At 46.6% G+C, this 19,459-nt stretch overlaps 1 protein-coding gene across 3 annotated transcripts in view; it reads right to left on the bottom strand.

Moving 5' to 3' along the window:
- Positions 1–19,459, bottom strand: part of LOC148109178 (uncharacterized) — a 150,562-nt gene that overhangs the window by 4,494 nt on the left and 126,609 nt on the right. For 2 of the 3 annotated variants that reach the window (XR_015726307.1, XR_015726308.1), the window contains exon 4: positions 56–284. Coding sequence is in view for 1 of the 3 variants with exons in the window: in XM_087866101.1 (XP_087722227.1) it covers positions 56–284; positions 684–690 (236 nt within the window). In the remaining 2 variants the exon portion in view is untranslated. Of the gene's footprint in view, positions 1–55; positions 285–683; positions 2,591–19,459 lie in introns of those variants that run through there. The other variant, XM_087866101.1, reaches the window with a different exon arrangement.

Genomic DNA, 19,459 nt, shown 5'->3' on the forward strand with positions numbered 1-19,459 from the left:
GCACAGGGAGCCTGTGGCTGGAAGCCCTTTTACAGAGGCAGGAAGGGCTGCTTACCGCTTGCTCCCAGTAGGGTTTCTGGTTATCTCTAGATTCTTGTTAGTAACTTTCTGTCTTCCGGGGCCTCCTGGCCTGGGCCTGCTCTGGTCAATTTTCCTCTTCAATCTGAGCAGATTTAGTTCCCATGGTACATCAGTTTTTTTATGCCATTCTCCATAAAAAGGGCTCTTGGAAGGGATGGCTGGCTCTAGGAGCCGAAACAGTGACTGCAGGAGCCAGGATAATCCTGAAATATCAGAAAATGAGTAAGTACCAATCATGGAAATCCACCAAGTTGGAATTATGTCAAGGGAAACAGGAGACAACACGAAGAGCCACAGCAGGACTAAACTGAGCAACTACACAGCCTACTGCTGGAATACAACCAAGGCCTATAATAACCACCCAGGGTTCACGGTGGTAAAAATAACTTATTACATAGACTTTTTTTTTTTTGTAATGAGTAGAAAACAATGCACAAGAATTCCAAATGCTTGATGGAGACACTCAGCCACCCATCACAGAGGTGGAGCTAAATGCACAAAACATCTGACCTTTCCTCCTCAACACCGTCAAGGTCACTGAAACAAGGCACATCTCAGAAACTGTCAGAGCCAAGAATAGCCTGAAGAAACGTGATGACCACCTGTCATGTGCTGCCCCACATGGGACCCTGGAGCAGCAAAGGCAGAACAGAGGGAAGCCGGACACAATCTGAACTTCAGTTAGTAATAAGTTATCAATCTTGGTTCATTAACTGTGATGATTCTGGAAAAAATAGAAACAGAATAGAGATTCAAAGTCGAATAAGAGTGGGGCGCCTGGGTGGCTCAACAGGTTAAGCGTCGGACTCTTGATCTCAGCTAAGGTCTTGATCTGAGGGTCCTGAGTTTAAACCCTGCGTTGCCAATTTTACTTCAAATAACATTTTTAAAAATTCTAAAAATCAAATAAGAGAACACTGGAAGCCTAGAGGAAATGGGTAATTTCTAAATAAAAATGCAAATAAACAAAATGGACCTTGATATAAGGAAGATAGAAACAGACCAAGGAGCATGAAAGGTCACGGTAAGGCTTAGAAATATCCCATTGGAAAAAGTCCCAGAAACAGATGGGTTCATAGTAAACACCTGAGTGTTCTCATGATCTTATCAAAGCTTGATGTATTTATAGAGTTCATCGAATGGAGGATTCCAGTGAAATGTGCTGCCGATTCAACCGTGACTTTCTGAACAAAAGAAAAAAAATGGTTGATGAGTTTACTTCCATTCAAAAAAGAAAAGTTAATTTTTAAACAGTTCAGGTTTGGTGTAAAGAATCTAATTAAACGTAAATCACGTTGCCGTTTTTAACACACCTACTTCTCCATGTGCACCCGCCTGTCAACACAGAATGGAGAGGACCTCGCACTGGGCCCAGGGTGGCCAGGCCACCGGCCCCACGCGCACCTGCTCCAGCCCCACGCACACTTACAGCCAGATGTTCTCGGTGCTTCTCCTCTCCGAGAAGCAGAATCTGTGAAAAGCACTATGGCGTATGGCCATGGTTATGAAGGGCCAAAGCCCCCACGAAGGGACATTTGTGTAAGATACATCCTGCTGAAATGCTACAGGAGAAAGCAAAAATAAACCGAGAAAATCGGACACCTAGGGTTCTGCGCTTGCCTTGGATGACACATCTCTGGGGAACCTGCCATGGATCTCCCTCCTGCGGCCTGAGGACCGTCTCTCTACTTTGTTCGCACAACCCCAAATGGTCTGGAAGCCGTGGGCATCCCAACCACCCACTCACAGTTTAGCTGTGGCCAGTTCACCCACTCAGGAAAGGTCTGGAGAATCTCTGAAATTTAGAGTTCTGAGTATCTAGTGTCATCATTTGGAAATTCCAACTGAAATGCAGCCCACCACTCCTGTCCCTTGGTAGGAAAATGGAAAGATGACAAAAAGCGAATTTAGAAGGTAAATGTACAGAAGTCAGTGGATATCGGGACGATGGTGTGAATATTTGTGTTCCCCCCAAATTCATGTGTTGGAATCCTCATGAAAAATGGGATGGTGTTAGAAGAGGTGATTGGGTCATGAGGGTGAGGTCTCCTTGTAAACGAGACCCCAGTGCCTTCCCTCCAAGTGAGGGTAAAACAAGCAGTCTGCTGTCAGAGACACCCTCATCTCAGACATACACCCTCCAGAACTGTGAGAAATAGATTTCTATTGTTTATAAGCCACCTGGTCTGTGATATTTTGATAGCAGCCTCGATAGACTGAGGTGATCAGCAATGATGTATAGGACAATGGGGATGTGAAATGAAAAAAAAAATCACAGTACAAAAATGAAGGTTCTTAAGTATAAATCTAACAACACAAAACCTGAAAACACAGAGGAAAGAAATCAAACAACAGATAAATAAATGTGCCTTTTGCCTCTGTGCATCCGAGGGAGCAGGGTGGGTCACCAGCAGCTCGGGGCCATGCGAGGAAATTTGGCCAGGCTTCCCTTCTTCTGCCTCTGCTCAAACCCAACATCCGCACCTCCCACCTCCGAAAGCCCAAGAATAGACAGACCCCATCCCCCTGCACCTCCTCTGGGCCCCTCTCCCAGCCAGCAGCCAGTTCTTGTCACCTCAGTAGGAGAGGTAACCCCAGGAATGCACAGAAAGAGGTCACAGCACCACCTCATCTGTGTCTGCCGAGAGCAAGCTGGCCCTTTAAGGGGGTGAGGGCAGAACAGGGTGTGGAGCTAGCACCCCCCTTCTCTGAGGGGCCTGGATGGAGCCAGAGAGCAGGGAGGGAAGTGGTGGGCCAGGAAGTGGGGGCTGGGCAGTGGATTGTTGAGGAGGGGAGAGGAGGGGAGGGGAGGGGAGGGGAGGGTCAGGATGTCATCCAGTCAGGATGTCTGTGCAGGGTCTCCATTCTCAGAGAAACTACAGCTGGCCAAGTTAGGGTTCTAGATCAAACCCGGTGGCTGCAAAGCGTAGGAGCGAAAAAAAGGCCCTGAGGTCCTCACGGGATCCGTGCAGTGGGGACCTGCCTCTCACTGTGACCAACTCCCACAGGACCACTTCCTTGACAGGCATCCAGGCTCTGCTGGTCCCAAGAAAGGTCACAGGCCAAAGCGGGGCTGGGCCCAGAGCTCCGTGTGTTTCCTGGGAAGGTGGAGGGGGTGCCACCCCCCAGGGCAGCCCAGGGCCCAGTAGTCACCACTGCTGCAATCTGAGCGTGGGGGAGCTGGCAGGTGGGGCTCACAGAGACCCAGACCTCCTGTGGCTGGTAGGCAGGTGGCTACCCTCCCTGGACTACATGCGTCCGTAGCAGCACAGCCTCTGGGAGGCCGGCGCCAGGGCCCTCCTGCTCTTCCTCCAGGACCACTGACTGCCAGGGATCCACTGGGTCCTAGGTCAGCCACGCAATGGCCTCTGGACACTAGACTCCGAGGCTCCTCATGGGGAACCAGCGCAGTCCTGGCTCGGCAGCAGACCGGTTCTGTGGGCCCCTATCCAGGTCTAGGACAGAGAGCATGGCGGGAGGGGGTGGGAAGGGCTCAGGCAGCATGTTCAGGACTCTCCCTGGAAGCAGCCTCCCTTCCTCCTCCAGGAAGCTCTCCCGACGTCCTCACCCAGAGTCCAAGCAACGACTGTGCTTGCAACCTTCTATCTTTCCCCCCATGTGCCAGCCCACCCTCAGCCCAGGACCCCTGAGTCCCTTCAGGACCCTCAGCAATCCCCCACCTCCCTGCCCAGTGCTCACAGCAGCCTGAAACAGGGTACAAGTGCTGACAGGTGCTGAGGACAGAGAAAATCCCTGCTTGCTGCTCCACGCACTCCCATCAGCTACACAGACTGGGCAAACACCACACACACACACACACACACACACACACACACACGCACGCACGCTTGCACGCACCCTGCGAGACGCTGCTGGGAATGGCACCTTTGGGCTGAGGGCAGCAGACCTGGACCTCTCCATGGAGCCACAGGAGGTCCCCACCTCCCAAAGGAAAGGATTTCCTAGGTGGGACCAGGAACCACCACCAAGCGGACCACACGTACCTCACCCTCTGTGTCTGCCCTGATCCCTGGAGAGCCAACCCATGGCTAACAAACCACCACCCGGGGGCTCTAAATAACCCGGCCGGTGATGTGGGTCTACAGAGGAGTGCTGGGTGCCTGCGGCCCCAATGACACACTCCAGGACGATCGCCTAGAGGTTCTGACAGTGACTGCCTGGGAGAAGGAGGTGGCCTCCACCAAGGACAAAATACTCAGCTTTAAGCTTTGAGTTATACTTTTGCGACAACAATCTTGAAACCTGGGCTCCCTTTTTCAATTTTTTTTCTGGGCTTCCTTTTGAGAGACACCCAGGGGAGGCGGAGGGAAGCCCAGCAATGGCATAGGGAGATCCGGGAAGGATCCCAGGAAGGATCCGGTCCCATCCTCCGCCGGCAGTGGGGAACCCGAGACCGCCCGCTGGAGCTTCTCCCCACCCAGGGGGCAGGAGCCATCAGGCCAGTGGGAAGGGGGAGCTCTGATTCTCACCAGGGCACCACAAAGGGGGAAACGTGGACTGGGCTCAGTGGCCATAGGTGCCAGCATGCCACCCATGGGAACCAGGAGGGGCCAGGCACTCCACAGTGGCCACCAGAGCAGTAGCCCACAGACCACGAAGGGCCCTGAGGACAGCACAAGCACCAGACCCTCCCCACAGACACCCTCAGAGAAGCCGGGATGAGACACGCGGCAGCTGCAGACACTGCTGTAGTTTGCACTATAACATGACCACTGACCTCACAGGGGCTGCTACCCCAAAACAAAAAGAAACCCGCCAGAGAGAATAAAGCTACTTGTTTTGACGCATTTGAGACACAGCATGTCAAATTAAACCCCCTACAGACACCAAAAAAGCTCAAAGCACTGACGAAGGCCCCCATACTAGCCCCCAACTCTCACCCGAAGCCCACATCCTGGGCAGGCCAGACAGGTGGGTGACCCCAGCCCCGCCCCCCAACCCCTGCCGCGGGCTGTGCATGCACCTGGCAGTCCCCGTTGTGCACACTGTAGAGGGACGGGAAGAATGCCACTGGAGAGGGCACGTTCTGGGAGAAGCTTCCTGAGGCCAGGAGAGGACACCCATGGAGGGTCCTCTGAGGCCCAGCTCCAGGAAGCATGAGGTCCCTGTGGGAGCTTCACTCCCTTCCAGCCAGAGGCCACCCCTGCCTCATCTGTGCTGCCTGCCTTCTCGCCTCTTGCTGGATCCAAACCTGTTCTCAGGACAAAACCCAGCACCTGCTCCTGCGGCCTCCCGGGCTAATGATCCCATAGAACTCACTTCCACCGAGACAGGCGTCCTTTACGGGGTAAGCTGCGATGGTGGGTTTAAGGCTACAGGGTGACTGTTGTGTCCTCGTCCCACAGAGGGAACTGGCGCCTCCGGGAACCACACTTGTGCCACTGGCGGAGGGGAGGCAGCTCCCCGCCCCACCTGACTCCTCCCTGAGCAACAGACCCACGGGCCCTCCCACAAGGACGTGGCCCAGGGCTCCAACACAACGGGTCCCAGTCAGCCCCACCGCTTCCCAGGGGGAGGAAGTGGCCCCTCCAGTTCCCCAGGTCCTGTCTCATCTGCCCCCTCCGCTTCTCTTCCTAAGGCCTGGCAGTTCCCTCCACTTTGCTCCCTCTCTGCTTCTCCCGCCCACTCCAAGAAAATAGCCACCCTCTGGACACCACCACTGGCCTCCCGGTGGGTCCTCCCCGTCCCCTCGTACCACCAAAATCTATCCTCCAAACACAAACCAGATCTTGTTGCACCCTGATTCACATTCAGATGCCCAGCATCTCCTCCCTCACCTCCCCACCCCTCCCAAATCCCCACCCACACCCCACCCCGCTCTCTCGGTGCAACTTCCTCTCATCCTTTCTGCTGCCGGTGCACACCTGGCCAGTCTCCTCTGCGCCCCCTCCTACAACCTGACATGGGTGACGATTTACTCCAAATGGGCCCTGTGTCTGTTTAGTTGTCTGTGGCGCTCACCGGGATCCTGAGCACAGCAGAGACCCAAACTACATTTTCACAGAAGGTGTTTAAAAATCAGCAAACCACAGAGCACCTCCAGAGGCAATAGATGAGGATCTTGGGCGGCTCAGTCCCGGAGAATCTGGATCCCTCTGAGCCTCTTTGGGGCCCTACTGCCCCCAACACACCTCACAACTGGGGAACTCTCCACAGGTCCAGGGCAGAGGCTTCAAACCTCCCACCCCATCCAGGACCAGATGGTGAGGAGGGACGGCGGGTTTGGCCCAGGATACCCCACCTACCACACACCCCCACACGCACACACTAACACATTCACACACAGGCACACGCGCCCCTTGGCTACCGACCTGGGCAAAAGCTTGAAGACGAGGTAGGTAGGTCAGGCTGGTCAGCAGCAGAAAGACGGGCACAGCCACAAGGGTGCTGCTGTCCGGCTGCCCCCGAGGTGAGAACAGGGAGCCTGTGGGCAGGAAGGGCCAAGGGTTGTGAGCCTCCCTGGCACCAGGACGTTCTTCCAAATCCACATGGTGAAGCCCCGCAGGAGTGCCCTGGGCCACAGTGGAAATTTTCTCATAGGCCACAGGGGTTGTGTCACGCCTGCTAAATGAGTCACCCACCCCTGGGCCTCACCTCCTCCATCCACAAGGTCATCGGGGTCAGTCACCCTTCCTAACAGGTCACAAGGGTCAGCCCAGCCCTCCTCAGGGAGGCGAGACCATGTCCAGGCTCCAGAGATGGAAGCAGAGTCCCGGCATGCCGTCCCGGGCCACACTCACTCCTAGTGACAGACAATTACTACAGGTCCCAAGAAGCCCAACGCTTGGCAGGTGTTTGTTTCCTTCTCAAAAATCTCAGGTCCCCAGGGGAGGGTGGTCAACTGGGGCACGACCACCTCAGGGAGGGGGTTCCAGGAGGGTGAGGGGGGGACAGTGTGATGCAGAGGGCCTCTCCTCGGGAGAGCTCTGGGGAGAGGAGAAGCACGCAGACTGGCTCCATTCACTCCACTGGCCCTCACAGCGCAGTTCCTCCATCATGTCATCCTCCGGGGTGGCCTTCTGGACCCATAGCTGGGCCTCATAGCGGGAACCGGGGTCCAGTTTGACAGCTTCGAGGATGAGCCAAGTCCCCCGACAATGTGATCCCTGTGCCGGGCCTGCTCTGGGGTGCCGAAGGTGAGACAGGGTCCGTCGGCCCTCTAGATCACACACACACACACACACACACACACACACACACAACCATACCCACGCACAGGTACCCACGCACGCCACACAGGCCCATGAGCACACACTTACACTCCTCTACCCCGTGCACACTGATGCAGGTGCACACACAAACATGCTCGCTACACTCACACACTCCTCTACACGGGCATACCTGTGCACACTCACATATACAAGCATACGTACTCATGCACCACCGGCACATTCGCACACAAACACACATGGGCACAGTCACGCTCCTGGCTCTGATCACGCCCCTCCTCGTTAGTCCAAGCTGACATCTTCCCCTGTGGGAGGACCGGTGGCCCTGAGCTGCTGCTCCTAGGAGAGAAAGGCCCCTGGAGGACTCAGCCCAGCATGACCTCCCAGGCCTCTTCCTGCTTCTTGAAGGCCAGCTCGCAGCTGAGGCTGGAGGTCAGGGGCTCCACGACAGGACTTAACGCTCCAGGTCAGGACACAACAGTCAGAGCTGACATTGCTCTGTAAGCCAGAGGGAGGGTCCAACTTCAGGGAAACACAGTGAGGCTACATATGGTGTGTGGTCAGCACGCCCAGAACTGGGTGGTCTGAAAGATGCTGGGGGACAGGAGGGCGTGGTGAAGGCCCTCCCTGGAGGTCTCTGTCTCCTCCCTGGTGCCGTCTCCCAGGGAAGCTGCAGGTGGGGCAAGATGACAATGAGTTCCTCCAGCCCCTACAGCTAGACAGGGCTTTTGGAATGTTGCCTGCCTCTTCATTCACAAGCCCACGTGACCTGCACCTAACGCGCGGTTGGCGGGCACGTGACCGCCCCTACCGCCCACGTGACTTGCCGCTGCCGCCCACGTGCTACTAATTAGGATCATTCCCTCTATCGACACTAGGGGGGGACTTCTGGTGGGGCGAGCACGTGACACGCCCGGGGGAGGCACGTGACCCAATCCCGCCACCCACGTGACCCTCCCCCGGCTGACCCAGGTGGTCCAAATTACGCTCAGTAGTCCTCCCGGACATACACGGAGCCGGCTACGGTACTTCCGCTAGGGCGCACGGGACCGAGGGCAGGGGAAGCACATGACGGCCCCGCCGTGGAAGTGACCCGCTCCCAGCCGCCCCAGGTGCTGCTAATTAGGCTCATTAGCCCTCCCGGCCCTAGAGGGCGCCAGCTACGGCACCTTCATTCTTTTAAGAAGAGCTACACCTCTTCTAGCACACAAAGTGTTTGCTTATTTATAACTAACAACTTGAATTTGGAAAGGAAGGGACAAAAAATTTTAAAGATCTAGATTTAGAAATCTTGGCTATTTAAAGATAAGTGAGAAATGGGAATAAAATTCTGAAATTGTAGTGCACCTTGGTAGTTTCAAAACAATTGTTACTTTCAGAATTTGAGGATATTTTACAACAAATGGTATATATAACTCTGATATAAACAAAGTTCATATGTATGTTGTTTTAATAATATATGTAAAATAATTGTATTGGTTCTGTTTTATTACCTCTACGTTTCCTGCCTGCCAAGATCCATTTTTCCTATCTTCACACAAAGTTATAACTGGGCTTATTTAGCTAGGGACAACATTGGTGACTCCCACTTGTAGTTAAGTGTAGCCACATGACTGAGCTCCTGCCAATGAAATGTGATGCAAGTGAAGTGTGATACACTCTCCTATCAGCTAGAACCCACAGTGACCCAGTTTTGACCATGCAGATGGCAACAATGCCTCAGGATGACAGCGCAATATGGTGGGTAGGACTCGGGTCCCTAAATGATCACAACCAGAAGGCTGTCAACCTGGAACACTCAAAGCAGACTGTTATGTGCCAGAGGAGTAAATGTTTACCTTCTTTAAGAAAATGAATTGTTAGATGTCTTTGTTTCAATAGGTCAGCCTTTCCCTAATTAATATGCCCTGGGTTTGTTTTCAAATCTTCTGGGTAATAGTATAGGTAGGGAGAACAGTCTAAGTAGCAGATTCTGCAATTGCTCTGCCCCCTTCCCTTTTATACAAGGCACCAGAAGAAAGAACACCTGTCATTCCAAGGTGAGACTCCTTCCAGGCAGCTGTGTCTGCTGACTAGGCAGTAGAACAATGTAGCCAGAAGTTATTGTCTACGGAAACTTGACCAAGGTCAACATAAGAAATAACAGACATGCTTCATTCCCAGAAGCTCTCTTAAATAAGAGAGTTAAAATTAACCATCTTAAAATAACTCACATTCTTCCCCTCCTGGCCTCCTTCTTTGTCCCTGGCACAAACCTGCCCAACCTCTCCCCAGACTTCTGCCAAAGTAAAGCTAAGAGGCCCAGGAGCATCATTTTCAACAACCCCAGAAGTTGCTGCTCACACAAGAATTTAACTACTGTTTCCTATAAGTGTTTTTCCCTATTATAATATTATTACCATGAAGTTCAGGCCCCAATGCCTGGGACATTAAGAGATGGCTTTAAGGGGCACCTGGGTGGCTCAGTGGGTTAAGCGCCTGCCTTCGGCTCGGGCCATGATCCCAGAGTTCTGGGATTGAGCCCCGCATTGGACTCCCTGCTCAGCGGGGAGTCTGCTTCTCCCTCTGCTCCTCACCCCGCTCGTGCTGTCTCTCACTGTCTCTGTCTCTCTCACAAATTAATAAATAAAATCTTAAGGGAAAAAAAGGGGGGAGGGATGGCTGTAAGTTTCATCTCTCCTTGTGAGAATTGAACTCTTCTTGATTAAATTTGTACCATGTTCTCGGCTTAGCTTACTCTTGAGAACAAAAGCCTACAAAATATTCCATAGTACTGCCTGCTTTGTCTCCCTGTGTTGTCACTCTCATCTTAAAAACCCACTGTCCTGTACAATATCTTACTAACTAAACTCCCAGAGTCTGTTTCAAATACTTAACTTTGATACATACCTTCCTCCAATGCAATAGCGTCTCCATCTTAATTTTCCCTCTAATATCTCTCTGACAACGACCTCTTTCTCTCACATCATGAAAGGATATTTCTTTTTCCAATTTTATTTTTATATCTTTGAATGAAATAGGATTCCTGACTAAGATGCCATGTTGTAACTCTTCCTGTTAGAAGTCCCATTCCCCAGCAGCTCCTTTCTGAGCATTTCTATAGTGACCTTGTAATCTGTCTTGGGCACCAGGTCTCAGAAATGCCTGCAGGATAACTAAAATAGTTTCCTCTTCCTTAGCACAGAGCATCCTACACTTCCCAGCCGCACTATATTTTATAGGACAAAGTGAGTAATTCTCATTCTGTAATTAGAAGGAATCTCAGGGCCAAGACAGTTAAAAAGAAAGTATGCCGTCTCTGCAGTCTTTGTCTTTGCTCCTTGGTTGGCCAGATGGAGAGGGTCCAGGAGGAACTCAAGACCTTAGAGGAAAGCAGAGCCAGTAGACAGAAGGAGCCTGGGTCCCTGAAACATCACCTGCCAAACATCTTATTAGACTAATGGAGCAAGAAATAAACTTTTGTTGTTTTAAGCCACTGAGATTTGGGAGCGTGGACGGGGGAGAAACATTGTTATTATGTCATAGCAGAACCTATCCTAATACACCAAGTAATTTTTCCTCAGTTATACCTGAATATCCTCTAATTGAGACTTTAAAATCAAAGTAATTATGTGAAAATAAATCACACAATACATAGAATTAAAGTACTTTTAATAAAATATTTAACTTCAGCAATTTCTACCACTAATTTTTCTTAGTAGGTTGCTGTTCAGATTGAGACCACCAATATTTTCTCAGTAAAGAGAAAAAGAGATTAGGATGTTTTTAATTCTTTAAGTAAATGTTTTAATTGAACTGTAACATACATACATACAGAGAAATACAAAATTCCTAAGTATACAGCTTTATGCTTTTTACAAAGTGAACACCTGTATTACCGACCCCTGATCAAGAAATTAAATAATTCTCTCCCTCCAAATGTAACTTCTGTAGATTAGTGTTGCCTGTATCCGAACTTCATATAAATTGAGTCATATAATATGCATTCTTATGTGACTGACTTCTTTTGCCCAATATTAGGTTAATGAGAATCACCCATGTTGTTGCATATAGATATGTTGACTTTTACGGCTGTCTAGTGTTCCATTTTAAGAATACACCAAATCTAGGCATCTTGGCTTAGTCCAAGTTCACAAAGACATTCTCCTGTGTTATCATCTAGCACTCCTAGATGCACTCTTGCTTTGGTTTGCACAAGAACCGATTTTTGTGTATTGTTTTTTTATATGGATAGTCAATTGACTTGGCGCTCTTTACTGCAAAGATCATCCTGTTCGCACTGCCCTGCAGTGGCACCTTTGCCATACTCCCTGTATGAGAATAGCTCTAAATTCTGCTCTGTTCTATTAGTCTACTTGCCTATCATTGTGACAATATTACACTGTCTCATTATCACTTTACAATAAGTCTTGTTTTCAGTAGTGAAAGTTTCCCAACTTTCTTCTTCTTTTTTTTTTTTTTAAGATTTTATTTATTTATGTGACAGAGATAGAGACAGCCAGCGAGAAAGGGAACACAAGCAGGGGGAGTGGGAGAGGAAGAAGCAGGCTCCCAGCAGAGGAGCCTGATGTGGGGCTCGATCCCAGAACGCTGGGATCACGCCCTGAGCCGAAGGCAGACGCTTAATGACTGAGCCACCAGGCACCCCACCAACTTTATTCTTCTTTAAAACTTTCCTTTTAGGGGCACCTGCCTGGCTCAATTGAGCATGTGACTCTTGATCTTGGGGTTGTGAGTTTGAGCCCCACATTGGGTGTAAAGATTATTAAAAAAAAAAAAAGACCTTCCTTTTATGTTTCCATATAAATTTTAGAATAGGCTTGTCAAATTCTACCAAAAAATCTTGCTGGGAGTTTAATTGGCCTTGCATAGAATCAATGGGTTGGCGTGGAGAGAATTGAAATCTTACAATATTGTTATTTTTTAAAGATTTTATTTATTTGTGAGAGAGACACAGAGAGCATGAACAGAGGGAGAGGGAAAGAGACAAGCAAACTCCCCAGTGAGTGGGGAGCCCGACTCGGGGCTTGATCCCAGGACCCTGAAATCACAACCCAATCCAAAGTCAGACACTTAACCAACTGAGCCACCCATACACCCCACAATATTATCAGATGACTTCCTGTTTATCAATTTATTTTTAAATGCTCTTTGTCTCATAAACTGGAATATAAATTCCGTGAGAGTAGAAGCTTTGTCCACTTTGCTTACTGCCATATCCCAGAACTTAGAAGAATACCTGGCACACTGTAGGTTCTCAATAAGTATTTTTTTGAAAGAAGCTAAATGTTCTACTGAGAATGCCTTTGTTATCCTCCTCTCTCCATTTTCTTTGTCAATTCACCTTATCCTTCAGATCTGAAATTATATGCCATTTTCTCAAGGGAACCTTCTCTGATCTCTCCATGTGGGTTAGGCTCCCCTGTTCCCTGTCCTCTGTTATGAAACCCTGCACATCTTTTTTAACACTTACTTATTATTATACAATAATATTAGTTACTATGCAATATTATATATTATTTGATACCAGTCTCCCATTTAGAATGTAAGCTCTGTGAGGACAAGGACCAAGCACATCTGAATTTCTGACTCACTTCTTTTCCCCCAGTACCGTACACAAGGCCAGCATCAAAAAAATTATTACATTATTTTCTAAAAGAGGCCTAAACTCTCTCTTCTGTTTCTTAAAAATAGAAGTTATTATCTTGCCAACACTTTGCTATCCTAACATCAAAAACCTCTCCAGAAGTTTTCTGCTGCTTGTATCCTCTGGATTGTTTGGTGGACATTCTCCACAGACTTCCTGGAGTCGTGAGGGGGAGTCTTTCATGGCCCCCCATCCCAGACTGGCTGAATCGGAAGACTCCTAACCTCGAACTGGAGAAGGTGCATTGCTAACAAATTCTGCAAGTAACTGTTGCACTGGGGAGTTTGGCACCCACTCCCTTGGATGACATTTATGACATGGCTGCTTTATCTCTTTGCACTCCACAATTTTCCTCACACTGCTCTGGGCCCAGTTACTCTTATCATGTCTGCCCATGCTGTGTTCTGCTTTTGCTCTCAAGGCCATAATTTCTCTTTGGCCATCTGCCCTCCAAGGACCACGGGAAGGCCACCCTGGCTGCCTAATTAAGAACCTCATTAATCTCATCTTTATCTTTCTGCTCATGCTGACCACCCCAGCTGCGGGGGCCACACACTGTCACAGCTCTCTGATCCAACTTCAGAGACAGTGAAAAGGAAATAGCCCAAGATTTAGGGAATTTTGAACCAGGAAACCAAAATTCGCTGTCTGTGTGACACTGAAAATATCATTCAACTTCTCACTTCAGGTATAGTAATAATACCTGCCCTCCCTATCTCAGAAATGTTTTGAGAATCAAATGACACGATGTGTCATGTCAGAACTTTGTGAATTTTAAATGGATGTATTCACATTAACTCTAATTGATAACCTCAATCATCCAACTCTTTTTTTTTTTTTTTTTAGGATTTTATTTGTAACTAATCTCTATACCCAACGTGGGGCTCAAACAGCCCTGAGATCAAGAATCTCATGCTCCACCAACTGAGCCAGCCAGGCGCCCCTTAATCATCCCACTATTTGCAAGATGGGCGGCACTATTTATACCCTGAGGTGTTTAATGGGAATGGACATCCTTCTTAGTGCTGTTTTGTTCCTTCTAAGAAATAAACCAACTGGCTAATTATTGTTTTCTCTAACTTCAAAATGTCACATACACTGCACTTCTAGCTGCAGGGTAAAATCTTTTAACATTTTTGAGCTTTTTTGTGCAAACCTTGTAGCATAATACATGAGGACCTTCTTAACTAACCCTGCCTACTTCCCCAGCTGCAGATGGCCTGCTTTTCTTCTTTCTTTCCTCCTCCTTTTTTTAAAATAAACTTTTAGTTTTAGAATATTTTTAGATTTACAGAATAATTACAAAGATAGTATAGTGGGTTCCCACATACTCTGATCCCAGTGAAAACTTAGTCTCTTATTTATTGACATTTTATATTTGTATGGTACAGTTGTCACAGTTACAAGTCAATATTGATACATTATTTTTTAAAAAATTTATTTATTGGGGCACCTGGGTGGCTCAGTCACTTAAGTGTCTGCCTTCGGCTAGGTCATGATTCCAGGGTCCTTGGATGGAGCCCTGCATTGGTCTCCCTGATCCTCTGGGAGCCTGCTTCTCCTTCTGTCCCTACCCCTGTTATGAAACCCTACACTTCTTTTTATTTATTTACTTGAGAGAGAGAGAGACTGCAAGCAGAAGCCACACTTAACAGATTCAGTGTAAGAAGTCATTCCATCTGATTTTTTTTTTTAAGATTATTCTTAGTGGGAGTACAAGTTGTAGCAGAAACACCTGTTAAGGGAGCTACTGTAACAGTCCAGGTTGGAGAAGATAGTGGCTTGGATTGAGCTGGAGCAGTAGAGATAGAATTAGAGATATTAACCATATTCCAGAGATATTTTTGGTATAAACTAGGGGACTTGTTGATACATGTAGATGTGGAGGATTGGGGACAAAATGGAATCAATCCCCAAATTCTCAATATAGAGCTTCTATACCCCAGCCATACTCATCACTTTTCTTCATACTTGCCATGAAAGCTAAGGTCCCAAGCTCTTCCACTTACTGAATCCTCTGACTGAATGCCCCTTTCTTCCCTAGTTATTGGAAAATAATTTCTCCTCAATATTCTTTCCTCTTTAATACTCTTCACCACTTCTGGGAAGGTTTCCTCTGCAATGCCTCCCGCGATTCCACCTTCCTGAGTTAAGGGGCTTTCCCTTCCCCACCTGCACATACTTCTGTGCTAGCTTGTACCATCCCATATGGTACCGTTATTATTTGATTACATTTCTGTCCCTTGAAGGAATTGTGTCATTTCATAGTATAGTCCCTGGCACAGAGAGGAGTAAATGAATATTTAATTGATTGACTCTTTACTACAATTTCACAGAAACAGAAAAAAATATATTACTTATAATTTTCATATAAGAAAACCGTTATCAAAGCAATCGCTAGTATATCTAAAATGTAACTTATGTCATCTACATTGTACTTCAAACTTCTGATCTTTTGCAAGCACATTACTTTTTAAAACTTGCAATCTGAATGTCTCTTTTATTCTAAAATATATTTCCTAGAACTCTTTATTGAGAGACATCTGTAGCAGAGCCACATTATTTGTAAAGTTTCAGCAAATATTTCTTAATTCTATTATTCTTGGTTTCATGTACGAACTTTAGCCTCCATTTCTAAAGTTAAGAATCCTTGGGGTGCCTGGGTGGCTCAGTCGTTAAGTGTCTGCCTTTGGCTCAGGGCGTGATCCCGGCGTTATGGGATCGAGCCCCACATCAGGCTCCTCTGCTGGGAGCCTGCTTCTTCCTCTCCCACTCCCCCTGCTTGTGTTCCCTCTCTCGCTGGCTGTCTCTCTCTCTGTCAAATAAATAAATAAAATCTTAAAAAAAAAAAAAAGAATCCTTCATGTAAGTCAAAGAACTAAAGCTCCAAAATTGATTCATCGAAAATGTATTATGAACATTACCAAGATTGTGAGTGTATGTGTGTGTGTGTGTTTCGATTCCTTTTCTTTCAGAATACTGTCTTTTGTTTCATTTCCACGAAATAAAAGTATGGTTATATAGCTTATTTAATCAGCTTGATTTATAAATTTAATCAGCATGATTATAAGGATATTTTCCTTCTTATAAATATATTTGCCTTGTATTTATTTTCATATTAGAAACATGAGCACAAGTTTGTCATACTTTTATAAATAATAGACGCTGCATTTCCTAAAATCAAGAGCAACTTTCTTTTTCTTTTCCTTTTAAACTATGTGATCCGTCATGTATTCAGTATTTGAAAATGCCGAGCTACATCGGGTCGTTATGCAACAGCATCCTCAACAAAACTCCCTCCCCAATCCCCCTTTTCTTTGACCTCCCCATCCTAATGCCGGCCGACCCCTCATGTAACATCATGTAATATGGTTGCTCCGTGTGGGAGCCCAGCCACAGAACTGAGGGGAAGACTTAAGAGGTAAAGTAAGAATTCTACATGGAGTACAGGTGATCTGTGGGGTTTCCCACTCCGGACTGCAGGGGCCCAGCTTCTGAGGTTGCTAGGAAACAGTCACCCAGGTTACTGAGGGAGGCGTCGTCACTATAGGAGTCATGGAAGAGAGGCTCGGCACCAAATGGGTGCATGCCTTCTCCCGGCTTCTGGGAGAACAACTTTCAACAAATACGCTTTGTTCAACTTTTTATAGGTTCCTTTCAAGAGTTTTGTCAGGGGGAAAAAAAGTTCTCTTTAGTCCTATTGTCTTCTCTTAATGCAGCATGCTGTAGTATAAAATACTCAGAAAGCTTGGCGTTGAGGTTAAACAAATGTAGCTATTTTTTAAAGCTTTCAAGACATCACAGTCTTAAAAATACTAGCTAATTCTCTGTGAAGAGACTCCAGCGTGGGAGTCAGAAAACGATGGCTCATTTCCAGACCACAAAGACTCAAAGTTGGTCACTGAACTTATGCATACTATAAATATTTTGCTATTTATTCTGATAATGTGTAGGATACTCTTTTTAATGTTTACTTGTTAGTTTGAGTCAATAATACCATTGTCGACATTTAAATTCCTAGAAGGCAGGATCTAATTCTGTTGAACACACTCTATTTTGTATTTTGGACACTGATATGTGTACATATGGATGTTTCTAAAGTAATATTTGACAATAATATGGTTGTTTTCCTTCTGGGAAAACACCTCCTTTCCCCAGCATCATCAAATATAGATAAGATAGTCAAGGAGGCAGAATCAATTGAAAGTTTTGTTTTAGGAGTGCGTGGGTGGTTCAGTTTGGTTGAACATCCGCTTCTATTTCGTCTCTGGTCATGGTCTCAAGGTCACGAGATGGAGCCCCAAATCAGGCTCTGTGCTCAGCAGGGAGTCTGCTTGAGATTCTCTCTCCCTCTCCCTCTGCCCCTTCCCCCTGCTCTCTCTCTCTAAAATAAATAAATAAATCCTTTAAAAAAAAGTTTTCTTTTAAATAATCTTTAACTATTAAAGAATTCTGACCTCTGACCCCATTTTATTTTTAGAAAATGTTGACCCTTATCTATGGGGGAGGCCTATCTTTCTAAAAATGAGTATCTTGTTTTCATTAGAAAGCATTTAGCTGCAGTCTGGACTCCTCTTTGGGTAAGAGTTCCCTGTTGCCACCATCTCCAGAACTTAGATGGGAAGTCTTTTATTTGTAGTCCATATTGGCCGTCTTCATATTTTACTAAATCTACTATGTCTAAGCCAACTCAATCAAAATGCAGTGGAGCTTCTATGAAAGATTTTCAGGGCAGGATAATTCACATCTCTAGTGATAACTGTTAGTATGGAAACGAAGAAGGAGAAAGAGGAGAAAAAAAGGGGAGGGGAGGAAGAGGGAGAAATACTTAGAGGAGCCCTGAAAACAATGACTCTTCTTATTTAAAACAGTTTCCCAGTCTCATCAGGATTTGAGCAGATGAGAATAGCAGAATATCAGGGTATGCTCCAATGGCCACTTGAGTTTCCTTAGTGCCATACCATGCCCAGATTTCGTGCACCTTAGAAACTGAGCTTTTGCTGAAACATGAACAATAGCCACATCCTTTTCCCTTTTTCCCTAAACACAACTGAGAGCCCCAAATCTGATTTACATTGACCCTGAAGATGAAATTACTTAGAAATGATCCAGAACGACTTCATCAATATGAAGTGGAAGTATTTTGGTTACTAATGTCTAGAAATATGCAATTAAGACTGTGTGGTAGAAACTTGTTACCCAGTATCCATTCTCCACTTCTTCACTTTGTAATGAAACCTTTGAATTTTAGCTGCTCACAATAAAAGCTACATTTCCCAGTCTGCCAAGCAGCTAGGCAGAGTCACAATACTGAGTTCTGGCCCATGGAATTGGAATAGTAATAAACACACCTCTGGGTCTGGACTTAAAAGGTAAGGGTATGCCCTCCGTACACTTTTGTGCCAACTGGAATGTAGAAGTGATACTTACACTATATAATTTGGACAATATGTTCATGGGAAATACCTTGTGGCAACAGGATTGAAGTCTGGATTCCCGGACAACCTCATAAAGCAAAGCTACACTTCTAGCCCTAGAACACCAACAGCCAGACTGTTTCATAAGAAGAAATGAAGAAACAAATGTCTGCCTTGGTTAAGCCATTGTTGATTTGGGTCTCAGTCTTGGCACTGAACCTATCATCTAACACAGATGAGTATGGCAACGAGTTAGATAGAAGAATAACTACAGTATCTTAAGACTAGAAAAGTAAAAATGATGTTCAAAAAGATGCAAAGGGGGGCGCCTGGGTGGCACAACGGTTAAACGTCTGCCTTCGGCTCAGGGCGTGATCCCGGCGTTATGGGATCGAGCCCCACATCAGGCTCTTCCGCTATGAGCCTGCTTCTTCCTCTCCCACTCCCCCTGCTTGTGTTCCCTCTCTCGCTGGCTGTCTGTATCTCTGTCAAATAAATAAATAAAATCTTTAAAAAAAAAAAAAGGATGCAAAGGGACTCAAATGTAATCAAAACAATCACATCACAGGTTAAATGCTGAAATTTAAATTTTTTAAAAGATTTTATTTATTTTTTTGAGTGAGAGAGAAAGAGAAAGAGAGAAGGAGCTGGGGGAGAGGGAGAAGCAGACTCAAGCTGAGTGGGGAGCCTGATGTGGAGCTCAATCCCAGGATTCCGGTATCATGACCTGAGCTGAAGGCAGACCCTTAACCGACTGAGCTGCCCAGGTGCCCTGAAATTTAAATTTAAATATTTTTAAAAGCCTGATATATCATTTGAGGATTGATGACAGAATACCGAAATTGGTAAAAGTTTGGCAAATAGCAAAGAACATGCAAAAGCTTAGCAAACATGTCAGAAGAAATCAAAACAATCTTATCACAGATGAAAGGCTACATTATAGTTTTAAACAAGGAATAATCAGTATTTTGAATTGATAACAGTTTGCAGAAAGATTTGACATCCCTTCTGCTCAAACCAGTGGAAAGGCAATGAGGATGTCTGGAAAAGATTATTAATATGAACTGTATGTTTAATATCTCAAATAATATTCATTCTTTCACCAATAAAATAGTATAAGGGAA

The sequence above is a fragment of the Ursus americanus genome, chromosome 12, assembly GCF_024610735.1.
Source record: "Ursus americanus isolate L20-20 chromosome 12, mUrsAme1.1.p, whole genome shotgun sequence".
Taxonomy (NCBI): domain Eukaryota; kingdom Metazoa; phylum Chordata; class Mammalia; order Carnivora; family Ursidae; genus Ursus; species Ursus americanus.